The 25,085-nt window shown below is 37.9% G+C and overlaps 1 protein-coding gene across 5 annotated transcripts in view; it reads left to right on the forward strand.

Moving 5' to 3' along the window:
* Positions 1-24,440, forward strand: part of LOC141433903 (transmembrane protein 135-like) — a 70,001-nt gene extending 45,561 nt beyond the window's left edge. The window contains exons 1-5 of one of the 5 annotated variants that reach the window (XM_074096022.1): positions 1,060-1,138; positions 21,479-21,665; positions 22,259-22,392; positions 23,344-23,470; positions 24,269-24,440. In XM_074096022.1, coding sequence (XP_073952123.1) covers positions 21,510-21,665; positions 22,259-22,392; positions 23,344-23,470; positions 24,269-24,424 — 573 coding nt within the window. In that variant the 5' untranslated portion in view covers positions 1,060-1,138; positions 21,479-21,509 and the 3' untranslated portion in view covers positions 24,425-24,440. Of the gene's footprint in view, positions 1-1,059; positions 1,139-14,973; positions 15,312-21,478; positions 21,666-22,258; positions 22,393-23,343; positions 23,471-24,268 lie in introns of those variants that run through there. The other 4 variants (XM_074096023.1, XM_074096021.1, XM_074096024.1 and 1 more) reach the window with 4 other exon arrangements.
* Positions 24,441-25,085: the final 645 nt, after the last annotated feature.

Below are 25,085 nucleotides of genomic sequence, written 5' to 3' on the forward strand. Positions count from 1 at the left end.
AATTGCCAGTTGGATCCTACTACCTACTTCGTGATTCCGTGCAAATTTAAAAGTAAGTATTAATTATTATATGATGGTTTATTTATAATTTAACTTTTCTCAACATGACACCAAATATTGACGGTGTGTTACAAATGTAGGCCGAGAAGTATCGCACTGCAGGCGCTGCGGCTCGGCAGCCTGCGCGCGATCACTCTAGCGGCCTGCAAAGAGATTTCATACATTTTTTTCGGCCGCTGGCCGGCAATACGACCGTCTTTTGTTTCAATGTGCGATCGCTGGCACTTCCGCCAGCCACAGCAGCACCGCCCTTGTCAGCCGAAAGCAGCCAGCGCGACACGCGCGCACGCAACAGGGCGACCAGACTAGCGTCCCGCCATGCTTGATTTCTTTGTTTTTTTTTTTTCATGTCATGTTTGATAAAAGCACTACACACACAAGCCTCGGCCGGAACGTGGGGTTGCCGGCCTCGCATCCCTATCCAATGTCAATATCTGCTTGGCCGGCAACCCCCTACTTCCCGGCCTCTACAGTAATGTACTATTAATATTATAAATATAAATAATACACTAAAGAGATCGTTTTGAAGCAATAAAACTGCCTATAGCTGTGCTTGCCTTGTAACATTATTCTTATGTACCTACTGTGTTTTTACACTATTTGGTGCTCAATAAAGATTGTAAATTATGTAATTTATTGTATTGCAATGCGAAAATACCTGTCTGTCTATTACCTCTGTACGCTTAGCCCGTTGAACTAAAATTACTATGGGGTATTTTATGGCCCTAGATGGATATAGAGAAACAGAATAGTTTATATTCCCGAAAACATAGTTCCCATCGAGATAGCGACGTACAAATTCTTCGCTGATGGAGTTGCGGGCAACGGCTAGTTTACATTATACCTAACCAATGAGTTACAGCAAGTAGTTCAAAATCTTGTAATTACCATCCAAATTACGATTACAATCGAATTATGCGGATAAGCGTTCTCACGATAAACCGTAATCAGCTGAAATGCTAATTAACACGATATCGTATTCATTCAGAATATATTATGATATAATCTAAGTTTAGTTCTATTTTGTTTCCCGTGCAGTGATATTGTTTTGTTTTGTAAGTTGTGAGTATATTTCTGGGTAAGTCTTTTTTATTTTGATACACTGATCAGATGGCATTATTTTTCGAACTTTCGCCGGGCGTCTCGGAACAGTGACATGTAAAAGAGCCCGTTTATGGCATACTTAAACAAAGAACAATACAATATAAATATTCTTTTTATCTCAGCAGCTCAAATAGGCAGGTTTTGCTATTAAAAATCAGTGAGCAAAATCGCGTTTTGCTCACGCCGTGAGACAAAGTAACGTTTTAGTTATTTTTTTAAGTGCTGATGACAGTGCTGGGTCCACACACTGAATTCCAAATATTTGAACTTGACTTTAATCTGTCACTTTCATTTCAACATGAAAAAAAGCGAGAGATAAGACAAATCGATACTAAATTCGATTTCACTCCACCAATCTGAAAACCAGCGCTGGGCATGCCTAGCATACGCTGAGATTGGGACCCATTGGCTAAAATTCTTAGTGTTTTTAGTTTTTAATAATTCGTTTTTATTCTAAATTTTATTGTATTTATTTTTATTTTTTGTGAGTTGTACTGAGCTAGGTTTTTTTTGGCAATAAAGATTATTTTACTTTTACTTTTACTTTACTTTTTTCAAATTCTATAGGCCTTAAAAGAAATAAACTGTTATAGTATAGTAACATTACTAAAGGGACTTAGTATAGCACTTATTGTTCGAAGCTTGTACGGTGCTTTTCTCAAATATAAAACAAAAAAACTGCAAAGATAAATTAGCAAACAAAACGAACATTCATGAACAAAGTTCAAAGTTTCTTTTACTTTTTAAATAAACAAGAAGCATACACCAACCTGATAAAAAAATACTGTGTTGATTACAATCTTAAATTATATTTTACCTTACATACAATACTTATACAATACATATACATATTATAGGTAGAGTCATTCACGATGACGCGTGCCGTGGTTCTTATTACAATGTCATTAACGTCTAATTATGCAAAAATCACGCGTTTTCGTGGATAGCACTAGGTATAACATAAACAGCAATCATCATCATCATCATCCCAGCCTGTATACGTCCCACTGCTGGGCATAATTCCCACGCGGGCCCAGTGCGGATTGGGAACTTCACACGCACCATTGAATCGCTTCGCAGGTTTGTACAGGTTTCCTCACGATGATTTCCTTCACCGCAAAGCTCGTGGTAAATTTCAAATGTAATTCCGCACATGAATTTTGAAAAACTCAGAGGTGCGAGCCGGGGTTCGAACCCACGACCCTCTGCTTGAGAGGCGATAGGTCAAACCACTAGGCCACCACGGCTTTTTTCCACCTCGGCTTTTTTGTGACGTAAATTAATCACTACTCAATCAAGTACTATTTATATAACAATAGCTTATAATATAAGATTTGTGCACAAAATCAAGGGTAAACTTTATTACACTAAATAAAGTATCCACGGACGGGTTTAAAGCGTTTTGGTTTTGAATACTTTGGTATTGTCGGACTGTCAAATGGTTAAAAAAATTCTTGCAGTATCGTACTAATATTATAAATGCAAAAGTTTGAGTGAGTGAGTGAGAGAGTATGTTTGTTACTCCTTCACGCTAAAACGGCTAAACGGATTTGCATGAAATTTGGTAAGTAGATAGCTGAACATCTAGAATAACACATAGGTTACTTTTTATCCCGATATTCTCACGGAATAGGGATAAAATCTCGAATTAATAACCGCTGGGCTTAGAGTCATGAAATTTGGTATGTAGGTAGCTGTATGTCTGAAATAACAATTAGGCTACTTTTTATCCCGCTATTCCGACAGGGTAGGCATAAAATCTTGAAATTTCAACCGCTGGGTTTGGAGTCTTGAAATTTTGGACAGTTGTCCTTAACACAACCTCAATGACAATCACGATATAGATTTTGGGAATTCCCAGGGGAATTTTGTAAAATCCCGGCATTTGAATTGTTCGAATAGTTTATGTATGTATGTAAGTATGTATGTAAACTCTTTATTGTCAAAAGAAAATAAACAAAACACAATTGACAAACTTTGAGATACTTGTACAAAGGCGGACTTATCCCTTTATCCTTTACCTTTTATGCGTGCGAAGCCTCGGATAAACTCTAGTTTTCACGTATTTCTTGAAGATCAATGAGATGCAATGAGTAAGTATTTTAAGAAATTCTTGCAGTATTTAGAATAAAAGGAATTTCAAGGTGGCTTTACTCCGTAGCTATAATAATTGGAGACAAAAATTTGGCATGCCACATGTAATTTAGTAGCAGACTGAGCTGAGAAAATTTAATTTTATAAGGCTTTGTAGCCACATACGCAGTTGCGTTTCAGCTTGCTAGAGTTATTTTTTCTTACTTTATACTTCTGTGATATATTTTAATTACATCAAATCACATACAATAACATATTAAATAATTCTTTGTAACAAACAACTGATAAAAGTGTCATCAATCATAGATAAATATAATTTATTTATTATTTAGAACGATAACTTTAAAATGATACAAAGGTTTGATTAGTAAATCTTATCCTGAGTAATATTAGAAATAAAAGTATAAAGTTTATTTGTTGCGTTTATATACTTAAAGTGACAAATTTCATTACGATCGATTGATTAATTGATATGGAGAAAGTTTGAGACCGTGGAAACGGCTTATCATAAAATTTATCACGTAAAATTGTAAAAAAAAACCCATGGGATTGCTATAAACGAACTCTTCGCATACAAAAACGCGGGCTGCGGTTAATTTGAAATATATTTGGGATACTTATTAAAGCCTCTACATTATTAAATATTAGGTAGGGACGATACCAACCAAAGAGTTGCTCCAAGAGGCCAACAGTCAAGGACCACGTCTCAAAGCCATAGGTCATCGCTGGCAATAAAATACTAGTTGAATACTCACGTGCAGATAAGTACATACAGTATCTCTCATAACTGATTAAGAGCGTTTATACCTGTTGAGCTAGCAACGTTGTATTTATGTTAGTTTTTTCTCGATTATTCCATAAAAAAAATGGAATAGAATGCCAGCAGGTATATACGCTCTTAATACAGGCTTTCCCTTACGAATGTTCATATCAATGAACTATGAGTAGATATAAACTTCTTAAGTTGCTCCTCAGCATGCTATGTTAACTTTCAGTTACACCATATTAAATTATTCTTCTTTTAATATCAGTCGCAATCAATTTCCGATTAAAGTTTTATTCGTTCATTTCGTTCGTTTTTCTGGCTTTATTAAAAAATTAAACATTGTCAAAAGATTCGATATTTTATGAATTGCGACTCAATATGTAAGACTAGCCAATAGTGCAGTGTAATAGCAACCTATGTGTAAACACAGAAGTTTTAAACTTGCACGCCAGCTCATTTAAATCCTAGTGGCAATGCAAACACATAATTAATATTCACGAAAAATCACGATAAACATGTTTTTTCTGCGCTATTGTGATGAAGTTCAAATAAGTGATTTGTATGGTATTGTTCAACTAAAATGAGTTTTTAACCTCCTGAGTCCTGACGTATTTTAACAATTTAGTGCTTAAGACGTATACGTGGTTGACCTACAAACTTTGTTATTTTGGGTATTATTTCAAAATTCTTAGAATTCTTTATTCAATGAACAATTTGTACTTTATATAGTACATTCGGCTGTTAATCTTAGTGTTAATTGGTCCTTTTACGCGAGGACCCAGGAGGTTAAAGGATTTGTATCTCAAAAGAAAAAATAAGAATCTTGAAATATTAGCCTCAGGCCATAGTCACCTATGTGCAAAATTTCATCAAAATCCGTCTAGCATCAAAAGTCGTATATTAGTGGGATATTAATAGGATTGATATCAAATACTCAGATCTCCTACATCTTGTGTGCAGTAAAGTCAACAGTTATTATCTAGGTACTCTAACCTCTAGTCTAGAGGTTAGTTCTGTTAACATGATTAAACAACTAAAAATAAACATAATACATTTTAATAAATATTTTTTAATAAATTACCATCCTTATTATAGTTGCAAATGTGAAAATTTGCTTATAGCTCACAATTTTTATAGCCTCAATGATTTTATTAATTTAAGGGAATAATAGTTTTGATTACGACATTTGTTTTATTTAATTTTAATTTTACTGTAATAATTCTTAGGATATTTATTTTGGTTTATAATGATTTTTTTTTATTAAGTATGTGTAATACTAGCTTTTACCCGCGGCTTCGACCGTATGGAATTCGGTTATCATGCGCTGGTCCCTCGGGAACTGCATTTTTCTGGGATAAAAAGTAGCCTATGTCACTCTCTGGCCCATAAACTATGACAAAAATCACGATCCGTCGCTCCGTTTCGACGTGAAAGACGGAAAAACATACAAACACACACACTTTCGCATTTGTAATATATATTAGTATGGATTGTGCAGTTTTAATAATTTGATCTTTGTTAATTTTGGTACCTAGATTTAAGCCAAAAGTTTTGCATGCATACTGTTAGAGGGCAGCTAGCACTATTAAAACTTTTATAAGTTAGTAGGTATTTATAAGAAATTCCAACATCACATTTATCCACATAGTGTTAAAGCAAATAAAAATATTTCAATTAAAAGAAACTCTATATAAATAAATAAATAAATATCACGGGACAATTCACACCAATTGTCCTAGTCCCAAAGTAAGCTTAGCAAAGCTTGTGTTATGGGTACTAAGCAACGGATAAATATAATTATACATATAGATATAGATACATAGTTAAATACAAATTAAACACCCAAGACCAGAGAACAAACATTCGTATTTTTCATACAAATATCTGCCCCGACACGGGAATCGAACCCGGGACCTCAAGCTTCGTAGTCAGGTTCTCTAACCACTAGGCCATCTGGTCCAAACTCTATAAACATTATAACCCGGAAAACAAATTATTTTTTAATTACCTACCAGTAAAATTTCATTTTTAGTTGCTTTGAAGCAAATAAATAAAAACATACATTTTAAATCGCCGTGGTGGCCTATTGGTTTGACCTATCGCCTCTCAAACAGAGGGTCGTGGGTTCAAAACCCGGCTCGCACCTCTGAGTTTTTCGAAATTCATGTGCGGAATTACATTTGAAATTTACCAGGAGCTTTGCGGTGAAGGAAAACATCGTGAGGAAACCTGCACAAACCTTCGAAGCAATTCAATGGTGCGTGTGAAGTTCCCAATCCGCACTGGGCCCGCGTGGGAACTATGGCCCAAGCCCTCTTGTTCTGAGAAGAAGCCTGTGCCCAGCAGTGGGACGTATATAGGCTGGGATGGGATATATTTTAAATATAAAAACATTACAATAGAACCCGTTAGCTACCTATATACCTTTAGCTGCACAGCGAAAAGTCACTAATCAACAGCCAATTCATTCGTCAAATAAATGAATGTAACTTCACTTTCTAACATTATCGAGTCATCACACGTCTTGTCACGTATTATGAAAAATACTGTCTTTGTTTGACACTTTGCTAAGCTACACGGTCGGTTCTATTACATTGTTTGAGCAAACATTAGACATTTCAAAACCGTCCGACTTACGTTCAAAAATCCTCTTCTATCCCTCTCTTCCTCATAGCCGTGGTGGCCGAGTGGTTTAACCTATGGCCTCTCAAGCAGAGGATCGTGGGTTCAAACCCCGGCTCGCACCTCTGAGTTTTTCGAAATTCATGTGCGAAATTACATATCGTCGCTTCGGAGGTAAAGATACTAAAGCGACACTTTGGGCCAAATTGAGTTATATATACCACCGGAATCAGCGAATTTTTCTGCATCGATCTATCTGGGTTTCGGGACGATCAGAGGACTTTTTTGGCGCTTTAGTCCCTGAAAAATCAGTTAAATTTGGGACACTTATTACTAATCCGACGCTTAAATTGAGTATTTTCTCATTAGTGCTTTTACCTGTTTTAATTTCTACACGTTTATATTATTAAGTCATTTGTAATTCTTCACCTTTAAATACATTTGGCGTTTTAGTACTCTGTGCATATCAAGAAATATGATTCTTCGTCGCTTTAGTAAATTGTTCCAGTCTATTCTGAAGTTTCGGATGCGTTTAGTATTTTGGTTTTACTGATAAGAATATATTTAAGTCGTTTGAGTATTTAGTACAAAACAGTTAACAGAATCTGTGGTGTATTAGCGTCATTACAACATAGCAAAAGAAAGAAAATATTTAAATTAGTAAAAAAAACATAATATTAAAGGATTATGTTTGGTCCAATAAGTCAATAATCTGTCATTTTATTGTCAAAAAAGAAGTGTTTAGGTATTTTTCTTTTACGGAAAATTAATTATATTGGCCAGTTAGTAAAAGTAGCCACGATATTTTCATACGAATTGTAGATATCATGCCAAAGTAATCTGGACTTTAATCTTAGGAATTTAAGTTACAATCACTTTACCAAGGATAGGTAAGGTACTATGCGCGTCTTTTATATCAACGCAATAATAGAGCGTGTTGGCAACAAAACCTGTAATAATTGATTGTGATTAAGAAAAATTAGTTTGTAAACGAATAATTATTATGATTATGTGCACTAACTCTATTGACTGTTATTAGAGTTAGGTACGAAGGAACATGATAAAAAGGTAACCTTATTGTGAGACTTCTATGTATCGGAAATAGGGTATGATATAGAGATATGATGAATTGACATCTAGCTATTCTAAACGTCCAGGCTTTACTATATAAAAACAAATCTGCTGTGATCTCATTTGAAATAAAACATGAGATAACATGCAACTTAAGTACTATATTTAAAAAAAAACAGACAAGCAACTGTACGATGGTTCTTGAGGCTACGTAGCCTGTTCCTGATCAGCGGACTGTCACCGAAGAGTCTTCGGGCCCGGCGCTCCACCGAATCCAATGCTGCTAACTGATACTTGGCGGAACCGTCCCAAAGGCGACAGAAGTATTCCATACAGGACCTTACCTGCGTTTTGTAAAGAGTAAAAAGCTGCTCTGGTGTGAAATACCGTTTCACCTTATATAGGACACTAAGTTTTTTAGCAGCCGTTTTCGCTCTGGACTCAATAGCCGCACCGAAGTTGAGACTAGATTGAAGGTCTAACCCAAGAACCTCAAGGTGGTCTTTAGTTGGTAAGGATACCCTCCTATGGACTGTAGGAGCCAAAGTGAACGGTCTCCGCTTAGCGGTAAACAGACACGCCAGTGTCTTGGCAGCACTGAACTGGACCGAGTTGGCCGAGCCCCAATCGGACATGGCCTCCGAGGTCGAATTCGTCCGCTGTACCATAACCTCCCTGAGTGCCCGATCTTATCATCGCTGGCCTGGGCCGTTAGAAAGGTACCTCTCTGCAATTGTGCGTCATCTGCGTACCCAAAGACATCGGGTATGAGCAAATCGTGAATGTGCAGCAATAATAGAGTTGCAGATAGGACCGATCCCTGAGGCACCCCGGCATTGATTGCCATGAGATCAGATGAGCATCCGTCAATGACGACTCGAATAGATCGGTTCCGCAGGAAATCAGAGATCCATGAGCATAGGACAGGAGGAATCCTGCTAAGAAGGCCTCTGTGCCAAATACTATCGGATGCCTTGGAAGAGAGACACAGCAAGAGCTTCGCCATGCTTCTCAACAGGTTCACCCCAAATGTGAGTAGCATATACCAGAAGGTCCCCAGTGGACCGATTTCGGCGGAACCCTTATTGGTGGTCGTTGAGGAGATCTTACCTTCTAGATATACCAACCAGGAACTTAGCATTCAATACACGCTCCATTACCTTACATAGTATGGAGGTGATTGCGATAGGCCGATAGTTCGACGCGTCGGCACGACTGCCCTTTTTGGGTAGGTACTCTACAATATCTTCCACGATACCGGAACCTGCCTCATCTTGAGGGAGAGTATGAACAGACGTGTCAAAACCGGAGACAGTTCCGGAGCACAGGTCTTTAAAACAATTCCAGGTATAGTTTATTACTAGTTTTATTCACGTCCAGAGAACGCAGCGTTCTTAAAACCTCCATTTGGTGTATTTCGACCTCCTGTTTAAACGTATCACAGTGAGGAATGGAGGGAGGCGCTGCACTACCATCATCAGACACACCGATTTGGCTAAGGACGAAAACGCTTAAGAAATGTATTTTCTTTATTTCTTTTCTTTTTCTTTACTCTCAGAGCGGTAGAAAGCAAATTTGGCACCGATACAACCAACATGGAGGAATCGCGCTTTCCGTATGACCTTTTTGCAGGACATGGCAGCTTTGTTGAAGAGCTGTTTCTTAATGTGTACATCCGGTCCGGAGCTTTGCGACATCGAGCATCAGCCCACAGTAAGTAAGCAAGTAGAGTGCTTAATAGCTTCAGCTTGAGCGCACTCAGCGTTAAACCATGGGCGAGATTTGCCACCAGTGGATACGTCAGAGAAAGGAATGAAATATTCCATACTCTGATGCAACACATCGGTAACAGCTTCTGCGCAGCTCGACGTATCGTCACTGGGAAAACAAGTTTTCTGCCATGGATAGGAAGCCAAGAAATGATGCATCTCATCCCAATCTGCTTACTTGTATCGCCATACTTGCCGAGAACCGATTGAGCAATCGGGAAGAGAGTACTGCGACACAAATTTCCGGTATGAGAGTCGGCTGCTTAACCAGCTGGGTGAGATCTAGCGAAAGCGCAAACTTGCGCGCTTCTCTTCCTGCATGGTCCGTGACTCTGACTTGATACGGGAACAACCAGTCCTCGCGGTGAGCATTAAAGTCCCCCAAGAAAACCAACTACGCACGCGGATACCGTTACTGAACCACACGCCGTGCTGTAACACTGAGGTGATCAAAAACCCTGGTCGTTTCCAAGTCACCGCTGTGCGACCGATAGAGCGTAAACCGTTTGTTCAACACCAGTGTCCATCAGTAGCCAAAGAATGGAAAAGCTAGGATCCTCAAGGTTGTGAAGACGCTGAGTACAGATGTCATCACGAACGTACAAGCAGACCCCAGCACGTGGCTTAAAAGTATGCTCCAGGCTGTACCCTGGGTAGTGCGAGTACGCCGTGTCTAAGGCGCATTTTATCTGCGTCTGGGTATCCTGGTCTCCTGATGGCAAGAGATCACCACCGCCCATAAACATCTGCAAACCAGGGGTATTGCAGACGCGTTGCCAACCTAGAGGCCTAAGATGGGATACCTCACGTGCCATTGCAGTAATTTCACCGGAAGAAAAGAAGAAGGAGATGAGAAAGACAAAAGTGAATAGGTTAGAAAAGACGGTAGTTGAACAGACACAGTGCTGCTCACCCAGCAGCACACGAAAGTGAACCACAACACAAGGAGCCTGGTCTGGTGCTTCGGATTCCGCTACCCTCCACGAACAGGCACCCGGTGCAGTAAACTGACGGTACCGAAACCGGTTTGCACGCAAGTCCCTGCCCAGACCCGTCCCTCCACATGGCTACTCCTAACTTTATGCTGGAACATGGCCAAGACCGTTTTGCAGCATAACTTAGTTAGGTGGGTGGTGACAAACCGCTGCCGAAGCCTACCACCAGGAATGAGGTTGTTCATTTAGCGCTACCTAGGGGACACATGTGGGTAACTATAGCTAAAGCCCACGGACGCGAACAACTCTATCCCCCAATAGTTGACGATAGACAGATAACACGATAACAAGAACCAATGTCAAATAAAACTTAAAAGTTTCTACGATTTCCTGTGTTTTCTTTGAATTTAGTAATATTGATTAAAGTCGAAGTTCGTGTCGTGCGGTCCCTCTGACAATTATACTATTTAATACGAGAGCGAGAGGGACGGTACGATACGAACTTCGAGTTTCGAGTTTCGTATTAGCCCTGCAGACGGTCCATTAGTGATCATTCGTTAAAGCAATCTGAAAATTAGTATTTTGTATTTCAAATCATTTAACTTGCAAGTCTATTAAGTATTTGTAATGTTTTATGATTATCATTTAAGGGTACTTAAGCATTATGCAGTTGTAAAATAGCTTGATTATTGGTGAATAAGCATTAAACACAGTTTGATAAGAAATTGATCAACACCATTAAGTAAATTGAAGATAAATAAACTAGAATAAATATCCCGTTAGTCATCTGAAATTATGATATATTAAACCAATTCTTACGTTTAGTCCTTTTACCTTATTGCGTTGTCTCAAAAAGTTGAAGACGAATGACTAAAGCGCCACCTATCTCCTGAACTATTGTACTTAGGTCAAAATTATACATTTCAGTTCGTAGTATGCTGAATTGACTTTCATACAGTCTTAGAAATTCTAGAATGTGTTCACAAAGAAACGAGTTATGAATTTTTTTCGTCAAAAAAAAACTTTAAATCGCTCTCCTGTAAAGTTGGCCAAATGTCGCTTTAGTATCTTTACCTCCGAAGCGACGATATGCAATTTACCACGAGCTTTACGGTGTAAGAAAACATCGTGAGGATACCTGCACAAAAATGCGAAGCATTCAATGGTATGTGTGAAGTTCCCACACACTGGGCCCACGTGGGAACTACGGCCCAAGCTCTATCGTCCTAAGAGGAGGCCTGTGCCCAGCAGTGGGACGTATATAGGCTGGGATGAGGATGAGTATTCCTCATTTCTGTTAGTCTATGTCGCAACTGATAATTTTCCACTGACATTGCGCACGTTTACGAGCAAATTTTTCGTAATGTGATGTCATTGTGTTGAACTAGGTAGGTCAGTGTTCGTAATTAGCAGACTTAGAAGGCAATTAACAAACGTTCGAGTGCATTTACTTAGGCTAAGGCCCGACTGGAAGTACGCTAATGTAGACATGGGGGATAAATAACGTCACGGTGACGAAGTCACAGTGACTCGCCGTCATAAGGTGTCACTGTGACTTTTCACAAAGAACGTTACAAAATCACTTACGTTCCTACTGTTCCTAGCGCCTAGCGCAGTCTCTGCAGGGCTACTCCGAAACTCGAAACTCGAAGTTCGTGTCATGCGGTCCTCTGACACTTATACTATTTAATACGAGAGCGAGAGGGACCACACGACACGAACTTCGAGTTTCGAGTTTCGGAGTAGCCCTGCTGTTACTCAAATCACGACGCCGTGGAGTGCTGTAACTGTGACTCAGTTCTAATCGGGCTCAGTCGGGAATGTTCGGAAGTGGCGAAATAGCACCGCGACAATATCATATGGTGATACTAGCTTTTTCCCGCGGCTTCGCCCGCGTGAAATTCGGTTATCGCGCGCTTTTCCCTCAGGAACTATGCATTTTTCCGGGATTAAAAGTAGCCTATGTCATTCTCTGGCTCATAAAACTATCTATGCCAAAAATCACGTCGATTTGTCGCTCTGTTCCGACGTGAAAGACGGACAAATGTACAAACACACACACTTTCGCATTTATAATATTAGTATGACTGAATAACGCGCGTGATATAGTCACGTTGAAATAACAGTGTGCCAAAAAAACGTTCATTACAGGACCGTGACGTGTCACAAATATCATGCAGAGACACGAGTAACAGGCGTGACAAAATCACGATGACTTTTCACTGTGACTTTTTTGGAACGGGATCGTCAGTCACTGATATCAAAATGTAACACTTTTCCCTAATGCTCATATCGCGCGATATTTTTAAGCGTCTGTACCCGTTAGTGTAAGTTTTCGGTTACAAAATACGTCTCGATGGCGTCCGCGTTAAAATCTCAATTTATATGGAAACACGAACAGCGCCTCAAGCGGAACGTTTGCGATGTTTGTGTTTCCATACAAATTGAGATTTTAACGCGAACGCGATCAGACGTATTTTGTAACCGAAAACTTACACTAAGGGTACTGCTCGCTTGTTAAGCTTTTGATTCGTCAAACTGTGGCGAACGCGTTTGCGTTAGGGTCAGTTTACATCGAGTCTTGTATTAAGAGTACATCCCTCGATATAATAGTACTACTCTACTACTTATACTTTACCACACCGTTATCGAAAAATTGTGTCGTTACAAATATCGACACAATTTAACAAATTAAAAACGTTACAACTATCGATTGTGAACCAACTATTTTACCGACACTTTGGGCGTCTCCTGCGTTACCAAAATTGTCTCTGACGTTACCAAAAAATCGTACTTCCAACAAGATATTTCACGGTTTAATAGGTTGAATTTACCTAGGACGGCATGTATTCATGAACACTATCTATTATATTACAGAAAAAACATGTTTACTTACAAAAATCTGCAATCGTTTGAAAAACGTCGCGGACAGATTAGTGTCGGTAAAAAAGTTATTGGCCCAATTAAGACAAGTAACCACCTAATTGCATATAAAAAACGTTCAACTATGTGAGCTTTTCGTAGTAGGAGAGAGAGAGAGGAAGTCAAAAGACATTTATTCACACAAATTCAACACACACACACAAACAAAAATAAAAGTAAAAATAAAAATACAGGCAAACAATTATAGTACTTATCAGTTATGCAAGTGGATATAAGGAACGTAAAATTTATGTGCGTGAAAAGTAAAATTGTTTTTTTGGAATCTTTTTGTATTTTTTATTTCAATTCCAAATTTTTACTTTTTCAAACAAGCTGAGATATGAGGTGCATAGGGGAAATTCGTGTCGGTACCGTTGACCATCAGTGGTGTAGCGGTACAGCACGCGGTACGGAATACCGAGGACCTGGGTTCGATTCCCAGTGATGGTCTTATTTTTCTGGTTTTTCTGTGCATCTATATTTCAGTTTGTATTTTCAATGCTTGAAAAGTATTTTAGATAAGTTTCCCAAAATAATTAGGTCTATAGAATAGCTATATACTTACTTATATAGCTCGTGATTTAGACTGTGTATTGTCTGGCAGTCTAGATCTTACTTTTACGTAGGAATACTTCTGTATTTTCCGTTGTTTTGCTTTTATGTTTTTAAAATACAATAAAACTGCATGATAGAGCTATTATTTGAAATAAAGAAGACATTTATTCACTATTATAAAAGACACATAAATAAAATAGGTACAATTTTACACAATTTAACTTTATAGTGAAACACTTCAATATTTTATGGAAACAATCGCACATTTTCCTCAAGTCTTAAATCTACATTTTTTAGTGGCCACTAAATCACTGCTGGCTCATAAATCACCTATCATTGTTAAAAACGATTGATCTACTACTAGATAAGACACGCGTCATGATTCATAGTACAGTCACCAGCATTAATAATCCCACAGCGGACCGTGCAAAAATATCTGACACGTCATTCCGAAAACTTCCGAAATTTGGTGTATAGGTAGTTTAAGCCCCAAAGATCAACATAGGATACCTTTTATTCCAGTAGCGGAGCCACCGCGCGATAACCTAGATCCGCGCAGACGCAGTCGCGGGCATAAGCTAGTATTACATAAATGTCGAACTCACGACCCTAATGTTACGCGATAACGCCTAGTTCTGCTAGAAATTCTTTTAAGGTTGATGTCCACGTATAGACACTGTACGCTTTGCATAATAAAACCTATTTTTTAGGTAGAAAAGCATGTCTGTAATTTTTATTCTTATAGGAATAAAAAAAGGTTAGTTTTTCTTGGGAATTTGTAATAATTTATTATTATAACTCTAAAGAAATCAAAGTACTTACCCCAACAGACGAAGCGAAATAATAAAAAAAAATACTAACTTAAAATGTTATTTTTTTAATTGCAGCAAAACCTGTCAACTTGTAATAAAGTAATCACTATACCCGTTTAATTATCAACTAAGTAAAAATTACATCAAATGCCTCATTTGCATTGCATTAAATTGCATAAAGTTATTTTGATGTTGACTTTGACTTTAATTAAGCGTGATTTAGTGCAAGTTTACGTGTGTACTTATTTCGCTTGATACGATCCACACGATGTGTACATTCGTGGACGCTGGCCCTTACTAAGCAGTGCAACACTAGTCTCGGTGCGCGCGCACTCCAAACCAACACTCACGCTCTAGGCGACGCACGCGCTACCCATCAAACAAAGTGCTCATTCAATTCGTAATACCGCATTTTAATTTCAAACCTTATCGCGAGTGCGTAGAGTTACACAATTTAATACTGAGACTGTGGCATGAACTTTACACCTGTTTGTGCTTGTGATTTTTTTTTAATTAGCCGTTTAATTTGACTTTGTGATTCGACTGAAGGAAATACAAGGCATTCAGCGGTGATTGGTGTACACAGTTGTGATTTTTCTTGGTGCGTATTTTATTTTCATATTTATTTATTTCTTAACCTATGTGTGTTCAACCTGTAGAGCAAACACCTAATAATTTGTTTATTTTTTATTTTTAGATTTTATGCTAATGTAACAAAAATTTAGAGAATTTTAATAAACAGTAGGTAATATAAATAAAAAAGATTTACAATACAATACAATTACTCTTTATTGTACACCAGAAATAGTAAGCGATATAGAAAACAGGTACACAGAGAAAATTCTCTTCCCGGCAACCTTTTTACAGAAAGAAGGAAGGACTAGTTCACAGCAGGTGGTGCATTAACAGTAGATCAGAAAAATTAAAATACAACAAAAACACATCTACACATACACATTATCGTACATATTATACACGTCTAAAATAAATATAGGCAATGGGATAAACAGCCACATATAAATTAATGAATAAATAAATTAACTAGGATAAAGCTAATTATCACACGATGACAGATAGTGCTCCTTAAGCCTAGATTTAAAGAGTGACAGAGATTTTGCCCGTCGTAAGTCAATCGGTAAGGAATTCCACAACCGAATAGCCTGGACAGTATAAGAATAGACATAGAATTTACTTTAAAAAAACTATATTTTTTTGGAATTTATGTAAGACCGAATAAGAAAATATATTTCCTCCTCCTTGATGTCTTAGGTGACTGAATTAAACCAATAAACAATTTAGAACATCTTTATTTGAAGTCGGTTAAATTAAAAATACTAATAATACCTATCATTGTTTTCAAAATGTATCAAAACCCCAGGTTATAGAAAATAAATGTAAAACCATATTTTTCGGTTTCAATCTAAGCACTTTATGAATCCTCTTAATCGATTTCAATGACAACAACCGTATAGACCAATTTAAAGAAGACCTAACTTATTAAATACGCTGTCACAGTTGATAGCAGTATTTAAAGACTATGCATTTAGTTTTCTAATGCCACATAAGCATAATCACTTTATATCTGAGCTTAGCCTAATTTGCTAGGATTAAGATAAAAATCTGTTTGAGTTATGATGACGAAATCAGCTCAGCATTTATTTTGATGAATTATTTCAGAATAGACAGTTTACAGTTCTGTAATTTTTCATGAAATCTTCTTTTAAGTCCAGAAATCGATCATTTATTAATCAGAATTGATGTCTTACTCCGTATTTCACAATCTATTGATTAAATTTATTTGACGGATAAATGTGATGCTGTCTCTGTTTGTTTTCACTTCTCGGCTTCACATTTATCCGTCAAATAAAATAATTCAATGGGTGGTGAAACAGCCCATTAGTATAATAAAAATATTGTATTTGAGGGTTTTTATTTTGGTTGCTTTGATACAAATAAACATAGTCAATAGAATTGGGAAATTAATAACATCGATACTCACTAATCTTACAAAAATCAATAGGAAAATCGCGTTTTGAAATCTCATAAAGTGTACTTCAATAGATTAATGGCAGTGTCAAATACCATACTTCTGGTAGCAATTTAAAGCGCCCATCTTTTTTGTCGAATAGCTGAACTACTTCGAAAGACGCTAGAAAATCGTCAATCGTACTAAATACCCCCCTACCTAAATCTCTATGGGTTCTGTGTTTTCTGTAGTGCTTATGTGTTGGTGTGCAATAAAGAGTTATTGTATTGTATTGTAAATATTATATTCGGAACCGTCACGCTAATCTTACGCTACATTCAACAATCTGACGCTACGTACAATAATAATGTTTGGTGTGCTCTGTATACGCCCGAAATCGGAATTACTCGTTTGTTTTGTTCCCTAATTACGCCGTTTAATATCTTAACACTTAACGCGCCGATGATTGCGCTAAACGTGTCTGTTGATTAATTAATCGCATGATTAATTTTTAATTAAATATTAGCGTATCGTTAGTTAATTTGTTTGATTTCGGTAGAGTTGGAGGGATAAGCGAATTAAAGTCATGAATTTTTGCGGCGTTTTTTTTTTATTTGACTGGATGGAAAACGAGCAAGTGGTTCTCCTGATGGTAAGAGATCACCACCGCCCATAGACACCTGCATCACCAGGGGGATTGCAGATGCGTTGCCAACCTAGAGGCATAAGATGGGATAGGTACCTCAAGTGCCAGTAATTTCATCGGCTGTCTTACTCTCCTCGCCGAAACACAACATTGCAAGCACTGCTGCTTCACGGCAGGATTAGCGAGCAAGATAGTGGTAGCAATCCGGGCGGACCTTGCACAAGGTCCTACCGCATGCACCTAGCTTCTTTGTTGTTTGTCTGTATATTCGTCTTTCCGTCTGTCTGTCCGTCTGTCAAGGGCCTTTTTTACAGAAATGCTAGAGGTTATTATATAAATATCAAATTCTCAGGCCTGCTAACCCCTTGAAGCAATGCAAAAGTTATACTTATAAATCAACCGGATAGTATTATGTATGATTGCTTCAAACTAAAATCTAAGTCAAAGTTAAAATATCTTTATTCAATTCAGGTTCTAACAAGCACTTATGAATGTCAAAAAAATCTACCACCGGTTCGGAAAAACCTCTGTTGAGAAGAATCCGGAAAAAACCTCATCGAGGTATATTTTTAAAACAGATTTACAATATTATTAAATGATATCATAAAAAATATATATACAGGGTGTCTCATTTAAATCGGTCAGTATGGGAAAGTCTGAAACTACAAGACATACGAAGATCTGTTCTTAGGAACCATGTCATCGATTTTAATAAGAAGAAAAACTGCATTCATACATTTAAAAAAAAACCTGTTCTCAGCTCGGGAATCGAACCCGGTTGTTTTGTAAAAAATCAACTTACACTATTTCTATTTAGATATCGATTGTGTAGGTCTTAAGCAGTAAATGGCTCTATGACTCTATGACAACCGATCGTAAAATCCGCCAGATCACGAAAATCCAAGGAATATCGTGAAAACGGGCTATTTCACGACATGCCTAGAAATTTCGTGATCTGGCGGATTTACGATCGGCCGCCGACATACACATTGATATCTATGTACGTTACGGCACTAGACTAGCTGTTTGGAACAAAACCTGCGGTCCATGAATCCTCAATATTATTATATATTCACAAATCCGCTCTGTGAACAAATTTAGTGCGCTTTTTTTTTAAATAAAATAAATATCATGGGACACTTGACACCAATTGACCTAGTCCCAAACTAAGCAAAGCTTGTACTATGGATACTAAGCAACGGATAAACATACTTATATAGATAAATGCATACTTAAATACATATTGAACATCCAAGACCCGAGAAAAAACATTCGTATTATTCATACAAATATCTGCCCCGGCCGAGAATCGAACCCGAAACTTCGTAGTCAGGTTCTCTAACCACTTGGCTGGTCGTCAAAATCGATCGACCGATCAAAATCAAGTCAAAATGTAAGAAACATACAGTCTAACATAGATGTCGATGCTTGTATATCTCGTTAAAACAAAGTCTAAGGTTAAACACAAACCTAAAGGCATGTACAATATTCATGACCTAAGCCTTCAGCACGCAGCATCCTGTATCTCATCATTATGCGATAAAAAACAAATCTGAGCTCTATCTTACAATGATAAGATTGACTTTAAGTTGCTAACGTGATTCGTTTTAAGTGATTTACAGTTCAACGGACCTAATGAATTGCAGATAGCGCATATAGTGTTCACAACATACATATATAAAGTGTATGTTAATTTATCAACGATGATTGTACTCTTTTTAGGTTGAGTCTTTCTATTCAATGCAATTGGGTGAATATTTTAGCGTCTTAAGGGTTAAAAGTCATGGATACGTCGTAAATCCATACTATTATTATAAATGAGAAAGTGTGTTTGTATGTTTGTGTGTTTTTCCGTATTTCACGCCGTAACGGAGTGTGTGATTTTTGGCACAGAGATAGTTTATGAGCCCGAGAGTGACATAGGCTACTTTTTATCTCGGAAAAATGCACAGTTCTCGAGGGAACAGCGCGTGATAATTTGATGACTTTTTTGTTGACTGTACTTATATTGTCACCCAAACTACATTTGAATACCAATCAAGTCGATGACATTAACCGTTGACGAGCTCCGTCCTGTGGAGACGATCCTGGCTTCACTACCAGGATGTCAGTATCAGATTATTGTATTGTCACCAGATTTACATAAGTTTACCAAATTTCAAGTCGATCGGACTACTGAATTTAACTTGCAAGATTTGACCCACTCGTAAATAAATAAAGAAATAAATAAACGAACAGGGCAAGTTCATTAAAAGCTTGTAAAAAAACCGTGGTGGCCTAGTGGTTTTGGCCTATCGCCTCTCAATCCTATTCCTAATCCATATCCATATCATATTCCTATTCCTAATCCTATTGTCGTGGGTTCAATCCCCGGCTCCGCATCTCTGAGTTTATACCACGTGCTTTACGGTGAAGGAAAACATCCAATAGTGTGCATGTGAAGGTCCTAATCTGCACTAGGCTCGCGTGGAAACTACGTTCCAAGCCCTTTAATTGTGAGAGAAGGCCTATGCCCAGCAGTGGGACGTAATATAGGCTGGGATGATGATGATGATGATTATGACGTTTTATTTATTTATTTTTTATTCGACTGGATGGCAAACGAGCAAGTGGGTCTCCTGATGATAAGAGATCACCACCGCCCATAGATAGACACCTGCAACACCAGGAAGATTGCCAACCTAGAGGCCTAAGATGGGATACCTCAAGTGGCAGTCATTTCACCGGCTGTCTTACTCTCCACACCGAAACACAACAGTGCAAGCACTCCTGCTTTACGGCAGGATTAGCGAGCGAGAAACTTTTCGTTTTCAACTAAATAAAGCATCGGTATACTGTTACTAACTGTTGCGGTATCGGTGATGTATTGAAATGGGCACGTGTCTGAATATCGAAAATTGAAATATCGATATCGAAAATACAAACTGAGACATGGATGCACAGAAAAACCAGAAAAAGAGACCAACACTGGGAATCGAACCCAGGTCCTCAGCAATCCGTGCTGCGTGCTATAACTCCTACACCACTGCTGAACAGGAACCAAGACACGAATTTTTCCTATGCATACATATCTCATACATAGATGTCGCTGGTGCTGCTGCTTAAGTAGCATAGTAGAAATAAGCAACTTGAGAAGAGTTCAATCTGTTCTGTTCTTAGTAACTAGTAGAATCTATAGTGTTGTAACGCCCACAACATCTTCAATTTACTAGATTTCCCTGTAGGTGGAAAATTACTGCAATCATCCATGATACGTGGTCCAGTGTAGTTGTTGTTTGATTATGTCAATTGCTATTTGAACATTGTCAATGAAGAGTTCATGGTCCAATTCTAAAGCGCCTGTTACTGAGGAGCGCAAATGCTTTCCTTCTGTAAAAAAATGTAGTAGACAACAACCTCATTGGCCATGATAATTTGTTTGATTGTGTGTGTACGTACTCCATTCGGAAATACGCGCATTTTGTCGTTTCTGAATAAAACTGTTTTGTTGTTCAATTCCTAGTTTTGTTCTAAGTCAGTTGGTGTAATTTGTCCCAAGATATTATTATTATCTATCCGCTATCTTTTATGTTTGTCGAGTAATATGTCTGTTAAATATATGAAAGTCTGTCATTCAAATGGGTTTGAGTTGTCTGTCAGTCCATCATGGTACTGCTTTATAGGCACTTTTTATAATACGACTTCCCGCCATCTAACGGACTAACTTTTGAGCCCCATACTTGTACTACGCAACAGATTTTAACATGGTTTTCATGAATAGCTACAGTAATTTATAGTATACAAATCTAGCTAAGCGCATTAGCTTTTCTCCTTCGTATTCATTAGTACATTCTCCTTCGTATTTACCATCTTTTTCTACTCTTATCTTATATAGTGCGACGGAAGAAGCGGTGAAAGCGGTTGTGACTCTAAGGGCATGTTTCACCGTTCACTGGTTTTATGTGACGGATCAATGTGATGCTATCTCTGTTTATTCGGACAAAATAAACAGAGACAGCATCACAGGTATCTGTCTCATAGGATTTTATATGACTGGTGAAATGGGCCCTAAGCGTATTAAACAATAAGGCTTCAGGTTGCTAGTAATCGATAGTAAAGTACCCTCTGATAATGTTATTTATGATTGAAAATAATTGGTATAATTGTTTACTTTCAGGTAGCCTGAACTCAAAAGAAATCGCAAAATCATGGAAATAAGCAAGCCCTTTTTTGCCAAGGCCTACCCAGATTTAGACTGCAATGTCCTTCTCCATCCATGGAATGAGAGTTGCGTGGACTCCATTCCATACACATACATGCATTCCTTCATAGGCAGTGCTAAATTCTATTCCTTAATCTATGCGGTAAGTTTGTGATAATGTTAACAGATGAATATGTACAGGCGAGAAACTGTATCACGTACTAGAGTTGAACCTTTTCATAATAAATTCCGCTATGATTTCTTTGGCAAATGTATGAGATGTTAACATGACGTTAATAGCACGATGGTTCACCCTGGTTCGTGATTGAGTTTCCTGGAATGTAAGTTGAAGTGGCAATCGGCAGTCCAAAGCGCTCGAAGAGCAAATATCCGTTGAAGGAGAAAGGTTCATAACCACGTATATAGCGACCACGAACTAGAAGACGCAGTATTGACAGACCTACCACTAGGTGGACCGATAACATCGCGGAAATTTCGAGCAGTAGACGGATGTAGATGGCAAATTATAGTCATTATGAAGATCCAGATCCAGATCTATAGATCTGTCTGTAAATAAAAATTTGAACTGGCATCTCTATGCTTGCCGTGTCACATTACGCCACAGCGACCTAGACCAACTGGACTGGCTGGACCAGTAAATACTTTTTTTTTAAATCTTGGATAACAATGAATGATAGTTAAAAAAAGTATGGCGGGCAAAAAAAATTTTTTTTTAATTAAAACTTATTTTTGTAGGCACAAATTGCGATGCGAGGAAAAAAGTTAAAAAACAAAGAAGAATGGATCAAAATGGGGCAGTACTATGCCCGGTCTACACTGCTGGGCGCCGTAGTTTGTGGTACTTGCTGTACCTTGGGATGTATTCTCAGGTAATTTTCTATTTTTAATAATGTATCGTACGACAGCGACATTAATGTAGTAGTACCTGAGCGAAACTCGGTACCAAGCGTTTTCCCAGAGATAATACCAAGCTAGATCGATTTTTCATTCCTGAAAACCCGTATGGTGTCGGGTTAGAATAACACCTCTCCATTTCTTCCGTGGATGTCGTAAGAGGCGACTGAGGATATAGGTTAAGGTATTCCGTACGCGACAGACTAGCAACTTGTCACTATTGTACCGTTTTTGTCAAACTTAAAACCTAAAATTGCTAAAAGTGGCTAAGCGGTAACGTTTCGTGTGCTCTGCCTACCCCATTTTGGGACTAAAGGCGTGATATTTGTGTGTGTGTGTGTGTGTGAGAACCCCTACATACCAAATCTCATCGAAATCGTTGGAGCCGTTTCTGAGATCTCCAAAATATACATTAATATACATGAACAACGTATATACAAGAATAAAAGAACATATAACACATATATATAAGAGGAATTGCTCGTTTAAAGGTATAAGATACATTATTAACTCAGATAACTGATCAATTGAGGGCACTTGGATACTTTTAAACGTGATGTAAGGTGAATTTTTAACACAAAGGCAAGATCGATAAAGATAGCAAATGCAAATAAAAACCAGTGACCACTTTTCAAAGCCGTCACACAATTCAAAATCTCCGCCCAAATGAGGAGAATCGAGAGTTAAAAAAAACTGAATCATCAGTTAGTTAAATTGCATTAAGTTTGTCCAGCCGGACGGATTTCAATTGAATTTGACATGTAAATAGATGGATCTCGATAATAACTCATTAGGCAGTAATAATTACCTTAGTAATGGACTAATGTGTAATTAAGTAGCCGTATAATTGTTTTATTTTCCGTATTATTAAATGATAGTGTTGATGATACAATCAATTATTACAGATATCTTATTGTATTTTTCAGACGAATGCTTGGTAGTAAATTCCAATACCACGCTATTTTTTTAATACCAAGCACGATAAATGGAGTCTGCATATACCTTGAGCCACCTAGCCGGAGAAGTCTAGTCATCAATCTCTTCTCCAGCTTGGTAAGTATTTTTTATCAACTAAGTCATTGAAATCGAATGATACGTCACGTTCCGGTCTTTTCAGAAAAAAATCTTCAGGACAAGCGCTGGATAGTGCGGTTTGCGCGCTTGCCATAAATTCATTCACCCTAATGATGGTCTTTTAATAAAAAAAATATAATCGAAAACGCAACGCAACAGCTAAAAAGGGAAAACAAATCAAGTTTTTTGTCTAAAACTCCTTTAAAGTTCGACAGTCGGGGCTCATTGCAAATTGTGGCCAGCTCAATAATTACCAGTACTTAATGAATGAACAATGAATATTAAAAAATGTTTTATCTACACATTAGGTGCAAAGATATGAAGGTGTTGGCTGAAAATCAGCGCTGTAGTAGGCAGCATATACTTACTGCAGCATAATGCTGAGTCAATTCCTTTTCGACATCATCAAATGTTTTTATTTTCTGTAAATTATGTATTATTTTAAGTTCGATGTCGAAATAAAGTTATGTCTATGTCTATGTCTATGTATATTTATGAAAACCATGACGACAACACATTTTTTAAGTTTTCAACCGCCATGACTCTGCCATCTTGAACAATTCCCAAAAACAAATAGTCAAAAAAAAACAGTTATCTAGAACATTCTCCCAAAATTTCACATTTTAAGAAACTTTTCCCGTATTCTCCTCAATAGACATCCGGGAAAAATGACCGAAAACATTTTTGCCCCAGGTGGGACGGAGACGCTTCGCTCGTGCTACGCGCTCACTTGGCCAGAAATATCAATAACAAAATAATAATGATTGCTGTTCACAGATGTTGGAGTACTGGCTTCGTACTGCGGAAAGAGCTGGTTACATTTCGATGACGAAATCGAAACAGACGCTCATGTTCATGCTGAGTAGTGCGTTCCTTTTCTACCTCATGCGCTTAGAAGGAGACAAAAAAGAGCGAACACCACTATTCTGGTAAGAACCTTTAAAATTATATCTTACAGAACCTAGCTTTTGCGCACGGCTTTTCTCGAGAGCACAATGTGGTCTGCAGTTGAATTAGGATTTTTAAGTAACATTGTTTGAAGATTATGATTGGTTTTTTGGAGTCTTCTTGTATTTTTTATTTCAACTCCAAATTTGTTACTTTTACGGGTATCCCGTGAAACCATATCGAAAATACAAACTGAGACATAGATGCACAGAAAAACCAGAAAAAGGGACCAGCACTGGGAATGGAAAGCCGTGGTGGCCGTGGTTTGACCTATCGCCTCTCAAACAGAGGGTCGTGGGTTCAAACCCCGGCTCGCACCTCTGAGTTTTTCCAAATTCATGTGCGGAATTACATTTGAAATTTACCACGAGCTTTGCGGTGAAGGAAAACATCGTGAGGAAACCTGCACAAACCTGCGAAGCAATTCAATGGTGCGTGTGAAGTTCCCAATCCGCACTGGGCCCGCGTGGGAACTATAGCCCAAGCCCTCTTGTTCTGAGAGGAGGCCTGTGCCCAGCAGTGGGACGTATATAGGCTGGGATGATGATGATGATGATGACTGGGAATGGAACCCAGGTCCTCAGCATTCCGTGCTGCGTGCTATAACCGTGTTATGTTAGTTTGTAATTTCAATACTGTTTGAAGA

Source organism: Choristoneura fumiferana, chromosome 13, assembly GCF_025370935.1.
Source record: "Choristoneura fumiferana chromosome 13, NRCan_CFum_1, whole genome shotgun sequence".
Classification (NCBI taxonomy): domain Eukaryota; kingdom Metazoa; phylum Arthropoda; class Insecta; order Lepidoptera; family Tortricidae; genus Choristoneura; species Choristoneura fumiferana.